This window comes from Cucumis melo, chromosome 5, assembly GCF_025177605.1.
Source record: "Cucumis melo cultivar AY chromosome 5, USDA_Cmelo_AY_1.0, whole genome shotgun sequence".
Classification (NCBI taxonomy): Eukaryota; Viridiplantae; Streptophyta; class Magnoliopsida; order Cucurbitales; family Cucurbitaceae; genus Cucumis; species Cucumis melo.
The window spans coordinates 3,891,590-3,909,262 of record NC_066861.1 but is presented as its reverse complement, the minus strand read 5'-3'; the positions used below and the strand labels follow the sequence as shown (position 1 = coordinate 3,909,262).

The 17,673-nt window shown below is 33.5% G+C and overlaps 1 protein-coding gene across 1 annotated transcript; it reads left to right on the top strand.

Moving 5' to 3' along the window:
* The first annotated feature begins 15,415 nt into the window (after positions 1-15,415).
* On the top strand, positions 15,416-16,316 carry LOC127149499 (uncharacterized). Its single transcript, XM_051085237.1, has 3 exons — positions 15,416-15,624; positions 15,700-15,891; positions 15,995-16,316. The coding sequence occupies exons 1-3, from the start codon at positions 15,442-15,444 to the stop codon at positions 16,313-16,315; spliced, it is 696 nt and encodes a 231-aa protein (XP_050941194.1). The 5' UTR covers positions 15,416-15,441; the 3' UTR covers position 16,316.
* The last annotated feature ends 1,357 nt before the right edge of the window (positions 16,317-17,673 follow it).

Here is a 17,673-nt window from a genome sequence, read left to right as displayed (position 1 = left end):
AAGGAAAATTGAATACCCAAGCATCACATACAAATCGTCATATACTATATAAACGACCAAAGTCATTGGTCAAAGGTATGTCCAAATAAGCATAAATATCCTATTTTTTGCTTTGCTTTCTAGTGACCTCAATGCACAAGACTGACTTGATACTCAAAATGTGAGTAGCTAGACTCTACACTCATGCTACCTTCTTTTATCTTTCATGAACTCAAACAAATCTTTCTCATAAAACAAAATGTATGTATGATCCCTTTTTGGCATCAACAGTTAGAGTTGTTTGTGGAAAATATTTTACTTGTGCTTTACGTCTAAGATTCGAAATCAAGACCCATGAGTAACCATATGGGTCGTGAGAACTTGATTGAAGGTGTCGACGATGAATTCAATCATGATCATCATTTTAGGAGGACACCTATCCAAGATCATAATGTTGCACTGACAAAAACTGATCGACTGACGGAGAAACTCACTAATGAATATGTTGTCCTAGTTGACAAAGTAAATGAACTGGCCCAAGGTCTGGGCAAGAACTTAGAGCTACTTAAGCATCCAAATCCTATCATAGAGGCCTTGGCAAAACTGGCTGGAGAACACCCTGAAAGTAGTCCACGTAAATATAGAAGCAGAAGCAAGATCCAATAGTGCTAGAAAATCAGAGTGCTACGTCGGTGATATGAGACCAAGCCAAGGAAAGACTCCAATAAATGAAGAGGTTGAAGAATCCTAAACTAAAGGACCACGATCGGTGGACAAGTTGACCCTAGGTGTAAATGATAAAAGGACAACACATCTAAACTTCATAAAGTGATTGACTACCAACCATCAATCTAGGACGCAGATATCCCTAGCTAATACTTGGTTGAAAAACGTAGGTTGAAGATCGAGAGTCTCACTCAAGCAATTTTACCTATTCATAAACTTGCTTGAGCTCATGAATCAAAAGCAAAAGGTTCAATTAGAGAAAGATGAAGAGGTTGATAGTCAGTCATGAGCAATTGAATTGCAAAGGATCCAAAACTACTTTGGGGACATGAAGCGAGCTCAAGATTATCATGAATGACTAAACCTAGAAAACTTGTTGGATTAGGTGGATTTTCTTTTCATTGACAAAATCATGCAAGAAGAAGTGCCTCCAAAATTTAAGTTACTAGTAATGAAGCTATAAATGGTTTAAGAGATCCAGTGGAGCACTTAGACATATTACAATCGTGGATGGAGCTCCATGAAGTTCAAGATTCTTCAAGTGTTAAGCCTTCTCGTTTACGCTTGCTGAACTTGCAAAAAAATGGTTTTGTAAGTTTAAACGAAAGTTAATAGCCCAATTCTCTGAGTTGACCCGAGCCTTCATTACTCAATTTCTTGGAGGCCAAGATCAAAGGAAACCTCCAACTCACCTTCTTATGATTAAATAAGGGAGGCTTACAACATTGAGAGAATATGTCTCCAGATTCAATAGTGAGGCACTCTATATTAAGGGCTATACCGACGGAGCAACTTTGACCACTTTAGTAGTTGGGATTAGAGATTAGCGATTTCTATGGTCGATTGGTAAGAAAGTTGCAACCAACTATGTTGATTTGCTAAGTTGTGCACAAAAGTACGTAAGTGCAGAAGAGCTACTTAGCTATAGAGGAATGACAAAAGAAAAAAACACTCAAGTAAAAGGTTGCAAAGAGAGAAACCAAAGGAAAGAAAACAGTTCAGAGTCAAAGAAGAGGAAAATTGAAGGACAAGATTCCTCACAAGTCAAGTTGTAAAGGTTTGTCACCTAGTAGGCTTGAGCAATATGCACTAACACTGGTTCCTATTGAACAAATCCTCATGGAAATTTAGGACAAGAATATGCTAAAATAGCCAACTCAACTTCGAGGAGGATCACATTAGAGGAACAAAGACAAGTATTTCATGTTTCTTAGAGACCATGGGCATACAACAACGAAATACTTTGACTTGAAAGAAGCTATTGAAGTCCTGATCTAGAGAGGTTAACTGAAGAAGTATATCGAAAAGAGTGGCGAGCCAATTGACGATCAAGAGAGATCTAATCGAGGTCGATCATATTCCATGCCCCTAATGAGATCAAAATGATATTTTGTGAACTAAAAGGAGGTGATTCTAAGCGAAATCGTAGGATCAAAGCTTGACAGCACGCATTAGCTTAGAAACATATGAGGTGTGTTTCACTAGCTACCAATGATTTACATATTAGCTTTTTAAAAGGAGAATGCAACCCAGCCACATTAGTTTCATAATGATCCCTTGGTCACTTTGACTATAACAAATGTAAAGGTCTATTGCATACTAGTGAATGGAGAAAGCTCAGATGATGTCCTATCTCTTCTGATTTTCAATGCAATGAGATTAGGTAGGTTAGAGTATAGGTCAAATCCATTGGTAATATTCAGAGGGGAAGGGGATGGGGCATGAGGTTTATTCCAAAGGGAGTATAGATCCATTGCATACTAGTGGATGGAGGAAGCTCAAATAATGATGTTCTATCTCTTCTGATTTTCAATAGAATGAGATTAGGTAGAGAGCAGTTAGAGTATAGGTCAAATCCATTTGTAAGATTTGGGGGGATGAGGCATAAGGTGTATTCCAAAGGGAGTATAGAATGACATGTTATCTTCAATGAAAGGATGACTTATGTGATTGCCATGTTTAATTTTTTAGTTATAGACGACAAGTCCATCTATAAAACAAAATTTAAGGAAGACCAGTTCTTCACCAAATTAGGGTTGTTCTGTTAACTTATCACCAAGTGATGAAATTTCCAACACTCAGTCGAGTGGAAACATTCTGAGGAGGGTTAGTGCTAATATCTCGAGAATGTTATCGAACTGCTTAGGAAAATACTAGGAATAGAAAGATAAATATCGTCTTAAATCACTGATTCAACCCAAAGGCTTGTAAGATGGGTTGAATTAGTTATTTAAGATGGTATTAGAGCAAATGGTCTAGGGAGGTTATGCATTCAAGTCCCTAGGTTGTTGTTTTCTCCCTAATTAATGTCCACCTGTTGAGCATTTTTTCATATTTCAAGTTCACAAGCGGTTCAATCCTATTTAATTATATAAAAATAAACTAACATTCAAATGTATTGTAATTTGGCTTGAGAGATGAGAAAAAACTAAGTTAAACTCAGAATCATTGACTTCTACCTAAGTCAAGCTTGAGAGTAGGGGGCAACTATTGTTGTTAAATTTTAGCCTACTTTAAAGAACCAATGGAAGAGCCCAAGCAAGCTTAGTGATATAGCTTAGGTAGACCTAACGCATGAGATAAGCCTTAACAAGCTTAGTGAGAGCTCAGTAAACTCATGAGGTGAACTCAAGAGAAGCTTATAGCATAGACAACTTAAGAGAAGTTGAGAAGAGACTATGAGAGGACTTAAAAGCACCCATGGGGAGACCCTACACAACTTAGTAGGACCCATGAGGTAAGCTCATAAAAGCCTAGGCGAGAGCTCAAGAGGAGCTCAACAAAGCTTAGGAATGGAGCTCAATAAAACTTATCTAATCTCCTTAGAGGAGCTCACGAAAGGAGAAAGACCCACAAGCGAGAGCTTAGTCTCCTAATAGGGGCTCATAAGAGGAGGACTCACTAGGGAGAGCTAACCTCTTAAGAGGAGAAAACCCCACAAAGGCAAGTACTTTTAGGACAGTGCCAAAGAGATTAAATGAACCCACAAAGGAAGACCTTTGAGTTATTGGATGTGTGAAATCGTTCAAATTATGAACAGACGAGTGTCATGAAGGGAGCTACTATTAAGAGCATTCATGGGTATGTTACAGTGGTAGTGTAACTATCCATTGTCATCAACTCAACAATTCTAGAAATTTAAAGAGGGTAATTATGAGCCCGAGCATCAATTAAGAGTTGTCGTATTATATAAATGACTAAGGTCATTGATCGAAGAAAGTTCGAAAATCCTACTATGTTCTCTACTTTCTAGCTAGCTGTCATCTACAAGCACAAGGCTGACTTGAGTATCAAAGTGTGTGTAGAAACTCCACACTTGCGCTTAACCTTCTTATGTCTTGTAGACACTCAGACAAATCTCCTCATTAAACAAATTTTACGGTCGATATATTTTTTTGACATCAACAATGTTAATTTTTTTTCCTTCTAACTCCATTCCAAAATGTGTGAATACAGAGTTTTTACCTGTGTATAAATGTAATAAATTTCTAAATTCTAATTTTGTATCTAATAAATATTTAAACTATCAACTTTACAGGTCTCTTTTCTTTGTAATTGATGACTTCTTAGTTAAATGTATAAATATTATAGAATTCAGTTATGTTTATGTTAATTAACATAAAGTATCATCTATTGTTTTATATAGGTCGTTAAATATACAACTTCTAAAAGTAATTTTCTTATATTTAAATTGTTTTTTAATTATTTTGTATTTGTTCCAAAAATGATTTTAGGGTTACCAAACTACTAAAAAAATATTTTCTATTCGAGAAATCTTATAACTAAATAATTATTTTCTTTTATCGTTTTTTCATTTATTTTATTGTTAAATTCGTATATGCAAATAATGGTATGTTGAGTAAGAAAAATGTGTATAATAAATGACGAAAGCAAATCTAAAACATATCCCCATCTAATCTATTTGTTTGTAGCATTAAAAAAAAATACCTAAACTAGAAATTAAAAGAATTATTTGAATGATAGCAATAAATAATTATCATCCTTTGATTGATGATTTACATTAAAAGTAAATTAATTAATAAATGATTTAACGAATAAATCAATTCACGATCTCATTTTTATTCTTCAATTACTCTCAAATTTTGCAAATCTAATTACGTTCCAACTTTTCAAATAACTCATTGAACTCTTTCAATCGTAGAAAGAATAATTTTCATTATATAAATGAAGATTATTATTGATATAATTAACAAAGTTAATATATTTAACAAAAAATAGAAAATACAAAGTGAATTCATCAAGATGCTAAGAACTTGAATTTCTCATTTCCACATGGTAATATATATTCCTCTCTGACTATTTGATTTACATAAAATATGAAGAAAAGAAACACATATATTTTTTTATTATTATTTTATTTTCTTTTTAGAAAACAACAACAACAATAATAATAATAAAATTAAGTTTGAAAGAATTTTGGAAAGAAAAAAATATAGTGACAAGAAAAGAAAAAAAGTGGTGTCAATATGTAGAGGGATTTGGATTTTATGAAATTAATTAAGAAAGATGGAACGAACACATGTTAAACAGTGGTGCTACGGAAATTTCTCTCTATCTCACTTTCTTCCGATATGATCACTCCAATCTCAAAGGCCGTGAACCGCTTAGCCAAAACGGTGAGTTTTACTCGCTATTAAATTTCCCTACGAAAAGAAAACTCAATATTTGCCAAATATCCAAATAAGAAGTGAATTGATATTTTCGTTATAACAAGTAAATTGATATTTTAATAAAAGAAATTGTCTTTACTTTTTTTCTTTTTTTTTTTTAATTTTATCTTGGTATTAAACAAATTTTGAGTTCAATTTGAAGTTCAGAAATTTGTTAAAATTTTAAATTTGTTAAGAATATGATAATGAATATGAAATATATTGGTAAAATATTTAAATGAAATAACATTAATTTCAACGTCATAAAAGTTTCGAATATACATATAGCATTAGAGTATTTATTAAAGTTTCTTAAAATAAAACTAAAGTTAAAAGAATTAAACCGATAACTATTATATGTTGTTATCACTAGTAAATGCTATCAACGATAATTTTCAATTAGATAAATGTACTATCAGTTGTTGTCATTGATATCAACTATCAATTATAGTTTCTATCGATAATAGTCATTGAAGGCCAGACTTATTAACATTTATTACTTTTGCAAATATTTTATCCTCGTGCTAAATTTGAAGTTCATTTCCTAAATTGTTTTAGGTTCTTTTACACTAACACACTACAAGAATTTTGGCCTTTAATGTCGGTTTAAAACCGACATTAAAGGCCTTTAATGTCACTTGGCAACCGACATCTTTGTGAGCGTTATTAAAGGTCTTTAATGTCGGTTGGGCTTTAATGTCGGTTTAAAAACGACATTAAAGGCCTCTTTAATGTCGGTTTAAAAACGACATTAAAGGCCTTTAATGTCAGTTTTCAACCGACATCTTTGATGGTGTTATTGAAGCCCTTTAATGTCGGTTGGGCTTTAATGTCGGTTTAAAAACGACATTAAAGCCCTCTTTAATGTCGGTTTGTCAGTTTTCAACCGACATCTTTGATAGTGTTATTGAAGCTCTTTAATGTCGGTTGAACTCTGATATGTCGGTTTAAAACCGACATTAAAGCCTAGTTTTTCATTTTTACAAATTTATTTTTATTTAATTGTTACATTATTGTCCTATAGACCGACATTGGGTCAATGTAGATAAATATGTTTTTCACACGCCAACAAATCAATGAAATTCATATTATGTTAGAAACTATAACATTTGTCTTTTACATTTGAATACACAAAATAAAATATTAATATTATGTTTATATATACATTCTACAATAGTACATGAAAAAAATTCTAATACAAGAATTAAATAATTAAAAATCCTAAATGCCTTCTCAGTCTTCAATTTTCAACGGTCGCTTGACCATTTCTACACAATCGCTTAGCTTTCAACCCGATATCACTTCAATTATCTACAAACAATATCCAAATAAACCATTTATATGAATAACAAAGCTGTTTGAAGTACTGAAATTGCAGAAAAGGATGAAAAGTTCTTAATATTGCCCACCAAATGAATAATCAACATTTTTTTACATAACATTATTATGAAAACCAATATCAATCTATAAAGAAATAAGCAACATCAACACAATAAGCTGAAAAGTAAAGCTTATTGTAGTCCAACGTAAGCATAAGTAGCGCAAAGAAAAAATGTCCCTTACGTCACCAATGGAATTTCATTCCAAGTAAACATAAACATCATTAAAAATTAACTAAAATAATAAATAATAAACAAAACCAGAGAAAGAGAGGAAGAATCACAACTTACCAATAATCCCACCACCTGCTGTTTCGCCAGCAAGACTACCATTTCCACTACCACTGCCAAGTTCACAAGTTCACAAGGTGAGTTGCAATAATGGAAAATTTTCCTCTTATGAATAACCAAACTTTCATCAAGAAAAGATGGAGGCAATCACATACAATAACGAAAACCCACAAAGGATGCAAGATAAAACTAAGATACCAATTTAAATGGAAAAAAAGAAGAAGAAGAAAAACGATACATAGCCGAAGCACAACAGAAAACTTTAATTTATCTACAATAGTGTAATGTAATATGTTCAACCTTCAGTTGAGATGAAGCTGCGGTATATTAACAATTTTTCATTAACAATAGTGTAATGTAATATGTTCAACCTTTTCGCATATTCTCACACATTCAGGAGCAGGTGGGAGAGACAAAACTGACCTAATTATGGTAGTAAGATAAGTGTCCCATTCAAGTACCTTGTAATTGTAACCATGTCACAAATTTAGGAAGCATATAAGAGGGAAGAAAAAATCACTAATGTGATAGAGCATAAACGTAAGGAACAAAAAGGTAAACAATTAAACATCTTAATTATCACAATCAAAGAAAATGCACAAATGTGCTCCCACTCACTGCAGCCCTCATTTGATTGAGTAAAATATTGACCTGCCACTCTCTCATTTCCTAGCTCTGTCTTACCCCGAACCAAGAGAGCTTTCTTCCCCAATGATAAACTAAACCTCTCAAGACTATTACTATTATATGTACAACAATGATAAACTTAGAAACTGAAAAAAAAAAACAAAACAAAAAAACAAAACAAAAAACAAACAAACTTAGGAACCTTGTTACAATATGCATTTTCCGAGGAAGTGAGGTCTTGAGCACCATTTATGCCAACAAAAATTGATTACATAAAGAAGAAGAAGAAAGTTAAAAGGCATTCAAGTACTCATTTGTAGTGAAAATGTATCATTCATCATCACTAGACCTATTTCCCCTTCTGTCACACTATTTCGAGTTAATATATATTTGGTACTAAATAGGGGAACCTAAATAAGCTTGTAAAACTCAATGCAACTTGAAAGCAAATAAGGATGAACAAGATTATATTTCGGAATTGTGTTTTTTTTTTTTACATTCTCTTTTCGTTGCCATTATGTCTAAAAAAATATATATAAAAATGCAAAGTAATCAAGACTGACTTCCGAACAAATCAACTCAGACTAAACCCAGTTTTAGTTTCCTGTTAAGCATCTATAGGAATCTCAGTTAAGGGTACTATAAATATGAATTTGAACCCATATATAAGATCCCTCTTTATTGTGAATATTCATGCGAGAGGCAAAAGAAACATATTCCACAGTTACAAATGAATATACCAACATATATGGTTAAATATTTCAAGGCAAAATCACTGAAATATTTTCCATTAATGGAAGGAAAAACAAAAGACATATTCACTAATCTATAAAAAAAAAAAAAAAATAGAGGGTTACCAAATGGATACCTGTGAAAAGAGAAAAAAGTAACATCAATCAAACCTCCCAATTATTATTTTTGCCATTAGTTGGTTTTGGTGGTGTCCCAGTTACAAATAAATCTATAAAAAGCATTCGATTTAGATGCTATGAAAATAATGGAAACTTCAACCAATTGGAAAAAGCTTTAATGATCCTCCAATGTAATATAGGATAAAATTGTAAATTCACTGTAATATTAATGATTTTAATTGTAAAGCAAATATACAAATATCAATTGTCACAGTGAAAAAAATACATTGGATATAAAATCTTACAACATAGTTTCTTGCAAAAATCAACCTCAGTGTATACAAATGCCGATGAGAAGAGAGAAATGAAAACACCAGAAAAGAAAGTTAAGCACAATCAATTAGTGTACTCTTACCATACACCTCCATCTGTGTCGCAACCGCGTGAAACTGATCATGCTTAAGTTTATAGTTCATAAACTTACATTATAGTTTATTTATAGTTCATAAAAGCACAAATAAAATAAAATCAATGATTTATTTATTTAATTTAGATGATAAAAACACAAACTTACATTTTGTGTTTGGAGGAAAGATTGATCCAAAGTTGTAAGCCAAGTTGAGTGCCAATGGAAGAAGGCATTTCAGAGTGAACAATGCCTTTGCCAGCAGTCATCCATTGCAAGTCACCACCTTCAATTCTTCCTTTATCTTCATGTATCATTGCTCCCTTTAATCATTTTCAACAAACAAAAATTTCATTCATTATAAAAATAAACTCAAATGATTTTCCATTTTTCTCTGTGTAACAACTCACTCTTATTCCAATCACAATAAATAATTAAATAAGAAACCTGTAACATGTAAGTGACAGTTTCAAATCCTCTATGTGTGGATGATCAGGAAACCCACCAGGTGCACTCATTACAATAACAAAATTTCAACTTAATTTCCATAACACAACATTAAATAATTAATTCGAAAATTTAGAGATTTGTAGAACTGGGGTTTACCAGAAAACTTATCAAGAACAAGAAATGGATCGAAGTATTTAAGCTCAAACCTGAAAAATAAAAACAAGAATAAGAATAAAGAAAGAAAAAATCCATTAAAATGGAAATAATAAAACAATTACGTCTGTCGATGCTTCTTCCAACAAATATGTTGCTATTGTGATGGTGGAGAATTGAAACCCGAACATGGCCAGCAATAGGCTAAGAACTGATCCCCTGCTTCTGTGTGCATTTCAAACCACTATTTCCTTCGTGAACACTAACCTCTGGCTTCTGAAACCGCCAAAAACCAGCGGCGAGTTTTCTCTCTGATACGATCACATGTCTTTCCCGACTCACTCGATGGAGATCTTTTCCTCCGTCCTTCGATTTCAACTTCTTCTCATCCTCGTCCATTTCACCTCTACCATCGACTCTATCCTCAACCTTCCACTTCAGAAGTAGAGTCTGTGGCCGGCTCCTCCTGCCGAATGGCGCTAGCTTCCTCTTAATCAACGAAATGTTTTGGATCCTCCGTCGAGAATCCTTACGAGAACTTGGCGTCTGTTTAAATCCAACTTTGACGATCAGTTGACTGACTTAGGATAGAGTGAAGAGGTGAATGTAGGGATCTGCTAAAGACTTACGATGGAAGATGGATGAGAATCAGCCGCAGCTTCGTCTCCATCTGATGGGAAGATGGATGAGAAAATTACGAGTGATTTGGGGGATTTGAAACCCTAAGAAACTAAAACCCATCTATATATATATATATGAAACCCTAAAAAAATAAAAACTATTGTCCTTAATATATCCTTAATGACGGTTCTAAAAAAGTGGATCTTTAATGTCGGTTTTAAACCGACATCAAAGATGAATGATTAATGTCGGTTTTAAAACGACATCAAAGATCCGCTTTTTTAAAAGCGACATTAAACGTCTTTGTTCATTTTTTCCAACCGACATTAAAGCCCACTTTTCTTCTAGTGACAATTACTCTCCTCCCAAATATTGAGATCCCTCTCAAAATTTTCCTCTTAGAACTACTACATGCAAACATGATTTTAAGTATGCAATAATAGGTTATCCATTACGTAAAAGGTTCAATATATTTTAGTTTTAAATTAGTGTAATCATCGATATATTTTAGTTTAAACTTAGTCCTAGTCATCATTTTAGTAGTTTTCTCATTAAGTTACCAACAGTTTTGTTATCTAAAAAACTAAAATTAAGCATCATTTAATTCTCCGAAACTTAAGTGAATTCGAAACTTACTAAAAAAATATATATTTTTTAAAAAAAAAGCATTACACAACGATTTAAGATTAAAAGAAATCAAACATTCTAAAAATTATAATAAAGTAGTCAAATTAATTCTTTATTAAAATCAAACAAAACACTAAAATTTTAATTAAAAACTGATATTATAAAAATTTAAAACACTAAACCTTTTTTAAATTAAAAAAAAAAAAAAAGAAACTAATACTAAAGAAAGCTAATATTATAAAAATTAAGAAACACTAAATAGTTTTTCAACTACAATATTCAAATAATAAAATATGCCTTAAACTTTCATAATCCAATCAATACTTTTAAAAGATTAATCTTTAATCTATCAAGCATTTTATAATCATGAACTTAAAAAAGTGTATTGAAAAAAAGATACAGTATTATAATTTGTAGGACCTTACATATTCTTAATTTAGTTTTTTGTTAGTGTGTCTAATTACTAAATTCACATTCACAGATCTACTACTCACTCTTTTAATCACAAAATTAAATTTGATATTTTGTAGGTGAATTAATTTTTTTTAAGTCTTTAGATGTCTGAGTTGGCATGAGGAAACTCACATTGGGCTTTAAGGGCTAGCTCCTCCGACTATTAAAGCTAACCTGTGTGAGTATCAGTGAAGTATCAAGTACAAAACTTTGATGCCTATGTTAGTATAGAGAGTATTTAGTTCAACTAAACACACATAGAGTTAGATTTTTTTTACTTAGAATTACTTGTTTGCTTCCCGTTGAGATTGTTGAAATAGGATTATTTATAAGGTTATTTCGTAAACACCTACTTTGTTAGGAATTATATTCTAAATCTCATGGTTTGTAATATATAAACAAATTATTTTTTTAATAAAATAAGAAGTTATTTTATTATATTTGACATTAAGACTCTATGACTCACATATCTCAATTTGTTTTTTTTTCTCTTAAAAGAAAAAGCAAAAGATCTACATAGAGAGAATGGAAAAGAATATGTTTTCTGAAAAACTCTCTGCCTCTCAAAGTCTCAATTAAGAAGAAGGGTTTTCTCTAAACAATCTACCTAAAACCCTAATCTTCCAAGAGGAAATGGTTCCCACAAACATACAACAACGACACTACTTGAAAGGACAGTTTCAATATTTCCAAAATGTAATCGTTTATATAGATGTTGGGGTAGACAAACATTAAAATGGAATAAGCTTACTAATATGCTCAAGGTACCACTGCAATACGATGTGAGGCTATTTTGCTCGAAACAAAAGGATCAAACCATTAAACACTCAAGGATTTACATCTTGTACCCTTTCGATTAATTTATAAGGATTGGATACCATGTTTCCAAATCGTATAACTCGGTTACATGAAATCTACCAAAATCAAAGTAACCCAACCCTGAGAGAAATAAACGAATTAAAAAAATATCCAGATCCAAAGAAGGTTTTTTCTTGTACATTCATCACAAAATATTTCTAGATCCAAATATACCCAATGACAACTACTAAGAAGCACAATCCATAAAACACAATATGTGTTCTGGCTACAGCTTCGCAACTCCTAATACCACTACAAGAAAATGGAGCATTCCCGACGCCGAAAAGCACGTCGTCATAAAGAACATCGGGAATAAGGGCTTTTCCGACGCCGTCAACAACGCGTCGGGAGACGCATCGGGAAAACAATCTTTCCCGACGCACCACGAAGGCGTCGGCAAGAATACGTCGGGAAAAGGGTAAATTAATTTTAAAAAACGAACTATTCCCGACGCCGTGAACAGTGCGTCGGGAGAGGCGTCGGGAATATGGGTTTTTCCCGACGCCGCGTGAAACGTCGGGAAAAGGGTTTAATGAGCGTCGGGAATTCCCCTTTTCCCGACGCGTTTCGAGGGATTTCCCAACGCCACGTCACTGCGTCGGGAAATCCCCTTTAAATTCGTTTCAGTTCTGTAAATTACAGAACCGAAACCGATAGGAGAAAAAGAAAGGAGAAGAAGAAGTCGTCGCGCGATTGTTGTCGTTGTTCTGCCGCCGTCCGTCGCCGCCCTCCCTCGCCGCCGTCTACCACTTTAGGTAACTGAAATATGAAAATTTATTTAGTTTAAGTTTATGTTTTAGGGTTTTTTTTTGATGAAAATTAGTTTAGGGTTTTTTTTTATGAAAATTAGTTTAGGATTTTCTTTTGGAATAGATTTTTGTTTGTTAAATGTATTTTTGTATAGAGTGTGTGTAATTTGTGGTTGAATTGAAATTGAAATTTGAAATTTGAATGGTTTAGGATTTTTGTTTTAGAAAATTGAATTGAGGGGGGATTTTATAGTTAAATGAAAATTGAATGAGGGTTGAATTGGGGGAGGGGGTTTATTGTTAAATTGAAAATTGAATTGGGAGGGGGGTTTATATTTGAATTGAAAATTGAAATTGGAGGGGAGGGGGGGTTAATAGTTAAATTGAATTAGGGGGGATGTATAGTTAAATTTAAAATTGAATTGGAGGGAGGGGGTTTAAGTTAAATTGAAAATTGAAATGGGGGGGGGGGGGGGGGGAAGTTAATAGTTAAATTGAATTGGGAATGTAATATGTGTGTTAAGATTTGTTTTGGCTGTCCTGCAGTTATGGTAGCATGTTTGTGTTGAATATTTTTATTGTTGATTTGAGATGGCTATCCTGCAGTTATGGTAGCTTTTTTGTTTTGAATTTGTTTATGTTTGGGATGGCTATCCTGCAGTTATGGTAGCCTTTTTTGTTTTGAATTTGCTGATTTCAAGGGGTGGTAGTAGGATAGCTTGAAGTATTTTATTGTTAATAATTAGGTTGTGTTGGCTATCCTGCAGTTATGGTAGCATCTATAGTTTGAACTTAGTTATTGAAAAATAGTGAAAATTCAGGGGAGTAAGTTATGGATGTGAGAGAGTGAGAGACATATGTTTCTAATCAAACCTATTTATGTTTTAGGGACTTAAACGATGGATAAGGGTTTGATGAAACTTAGAAATAAGTTATCCCTTGAGTATAGACATGGAGTGACCCAATTTTTAGAATTTGCCAAATTTCACGTTGATGCTTACGGACGATTGAGGCGTCCATGCAAGAGATGTTTGAATTTAAATTGGAGCTCATTAGAGGGTGTGGAACGACATCTGCTGACTATTGGAATATCCCCCTACTACACAGAATGGGTGTATCATGGAGAGTCATTAAGCTATAGAGGTACAGAAAACTTTGAGGAAGGAACTAGTAGTAATCCTTTTAATGAAGGAACTAGTAGTACAGAATTTAATGAAGAAGGTGATATCTTTGGTATGCTAAATGATTTACAAGCCCCTATTGAACATGAAGAGGAAATAGAGGAATTTCATTTGGAAGATGAAATGCCGATGAATGTTGGGGTAAATATAGATGAAGATACAACAAATAATATATTTCAGGACTTATTGAATTAAGCACGTAATGAGTTGTACCCCGGTTGTTCTGAATTTTCGTCGTTGAATTTTTTGGTTAAGTTGATGCATGTGAAAGTTCTAAATGGTTGGAGTAACAAGTCTTTCGACATGTTGTTAGAACTTTTAAGAGCAGCGTTTCCAATGTGTAATAGTACTATTCCTAGTTCATTTTATGAAGCAAAACGAAAACTTCATGACTTGGGCTTGGGATACGAGACTATTCACGCGTGCAAGTATGACTGTGTATTGTATTGGAAAGAGTTTGCTGATTTACAACATTGTCCTACATGTGGCGAGGCTAGGTACAAGGTTAATCATAATAGAGGGAAAAAACTTCCGCATAAGGTATTGCGCCACTTTCCTTTGGTACCTAGATTACAGCGCTTGTTTGTATCGCAGGAAGGGTCTGCTAACATGAGATGGCATAGGGACAAACGTGTTGAAACAGATGATGTCTTGAGACATCCAGCTGATGCAGAGGGGTGGAAGCACTTTGATTCTGAATTTCCTGATTTTGCTTCTGATCCACGAAACGTGCGTTTGGGCTTGGCTTCAGATGGGTTTAACCCATTTGGTCAAATGAGTACCTCGTACAGTATGTGGCCTGTTGTGTTACTTCCTTACAATTTGCCACCATGGAAATGCATGAAAGAGACAAATTTCTTTATGACACTGCTCATACCCAGTCCTAAATCTCCTGGTAGGGAAATTGATGTGTATCTCCAACCATTGATTGAGGAATTGAAAGACTTATGGACTTTTGGGGTGCGTATGTATGACTCTCTTACAGGTCAGTTCTTTCAGCTATACGCAGCCTTGTTGTGGATGACTAATGACTTCCCGGCGTATAGTGACCTATCAGGGTGGAGTACGAAGGGGTATCAGGCATGTCTTATATGCATGGGTGATAGATCGTCCTTCGGGATCGAGGTAGAATATCTTTCATGGGACATAGACGCTATCTTCCACAGAATCACGTGTGGCGTAGAAGTAGGCTACACGATGGAAAGGTAGAGCGTAAGGCTCCTCCTGTGGTGATGAATGAGGATGAAATATTAGAACAACTAGATCAGTTGGAGTTTCCAGTTATGAGTAAACATCCTTCAATACAGGATAAGAAAAGAAAGAGAGCTCTTAATTTGAAACATATCTAACTTTAACCAATCTAATGTGTTATGTTTGTAATGTGTAGCGATTGTTTGTGTTTGATTTCAATGATCAAGCAATGAACAGGTTTGTTGAGCATCAGATGCTCACGACCTTTAAAGAGTTCCGGGCCGACTGTCATAGACATTTCAAAAAGTACAGCGACCCGGAGGAGGCTCGTGCCAACCCACCAAATGCATTGGTTGGACGTGATGAGGATTGGCACTTCCTCTGCGACCATTATATCAGCCGTGCATTTCAGGTATTTGTCATGATTAATTATGATAACAAGTTTTAATATGTATAAGAAATAAACAATATAATTGTTTTAATGCAGGAGCAATCACGGACAAACAAGACTGCTAGACAGAAGCAGCCTTACAATCATAGTAGCGGGTCCAAGTCATTTCTACAACGACAGTATGAGCTCGCTGAAAGAAGAGGGCAGCCGGTCGATCGTGTGAAATTGTTCCGGGAAACACACGTTCGAGCTGGGACATTCGTGTCGCAGGCCGCCGAGGATGCGCATGTAAGTTATACCCTTATTAATTATCCACTTTTATTATATATTTTTGCGCGTAACATAATTTTTAAATTTGTTGCAAAATCAAATGCTGGAACTCCAATCACAGCCTACCCCAGAGGGTAGTCAGCCACTCTCTGAGGATGAGATATGCGATCAGGTGTTGGGTAGACGACCAGGCTACTCAAAAGGCCTTGGTTGGGGACCCAAGCCGAAGGCCCGCAGAATGGCAAGTGCAAGCAGTTCGTCGACATCTTCTTCGCAGTCCACCCAAAAAGAAATTGAATTACAAGCTAAACTTCATGAAGCTTTGGAACGGATTGAAGTACAAGATAGAAATCACCAAGCATTAGCTTCACAAGTGGAAGCTGTGAAAAAGATGATTGAAGACCTAACTTGTGCACAACAGGGACCACCACATGATCCCTAGCTCAGCGGTACGTCGTATCTGTCTCTATTATTCTTAAGTTTTTGCAATATATGATTATGTATTAAACTTCGTTATTTTTATACCATTTTTAGGACCGAAGGTGTAGAATGACGCGCATACACACCTCGTTGGGAGATTTTTCATTATGTTTATGTTTTTTCTATTTTGAGAACTATATTTTGTTGTAGTCAACTTATTCGTATTATTAATTTTAATTCTATTTTTTTAATTTGTGTTTGTATATTTATTAATTTATTTTAATTTAATCCAAAACGTCGCGAAATTTTTTTGAGCAATCCGAACATCATTGTGAATGTTTGAGCAAAATATTATAAGAAAAAAAGTAAAAATAAAATATTTTAAAAAATATATAAAAAAGATTTCCCGACGTTCATTACGTCGGGAATAAGGTTTTCCCGACGTCGTCGATGCCGACGCATCTCCCGGCGTCGGGAATGAAGGAATGGAATTCCTAAAGAGAAAGCTTATGAACGCCCGTGCGAGTGAAATTCAATTTATGAAACCAATAAATTCAAAGAAAAATAATAAACATGCTTTTCATGGAAAAAGTGAAAATAAACTGACCTTTGTAGAACCAATTCAATTCTTCTTCCAAGCTTGGCACCACAAAATCTTCCTCGTTATTCTCCAAGTAAAGAATCACAGAGAGTTGTGGGCTTCTGTAATTTTGGTGAGGGAAGAAGCTTTTGAGAGAATTTTCTTTTGTTGGGATACAGAGAGATCGTAAGATTGTTTTCGCTGTTAAAAAAAAACTTTCTTTTTATTTTCTTTTAAAACAAATCTCAACAATGGAGGGGGAAGTTATCAAATAACTTCCCCATCCTTCCCACGTAGAATAACTCCCAAGGGAGTTATTCTATTCTATTTAAATATATTAATATATATATATATATATATATTAATTAAATTAAATAAAATCAATATAAATTTAATTAATATATATTATATCTCATATAACATAAAATTAATATAAATTTAATTACAAATATATTATATCTCATATAATATAAACTTTATATTATATCATATATAATATAACCAATGATTTAGATCTCTCATATAATCTATAGTTCTAATATGAATCGAATTCAATTTTAACCTATAGTTTTTTTATGAATTTCATTCATATTATTATTATTATTTGAATCATATTCAAATATTAACTTCTCTCATAAAAAACTTTACATTATAATGTATCAAATAAATTATATTAATTGTATCATATACAATTTATTCCCTTTAATCAATTTGAACAATTCAAATTAAACCAAAATAAATTTGATTCTCATTTATCCTTATTGAGCTAACAAGGGGACCTTATGGACCTACAGATTGAA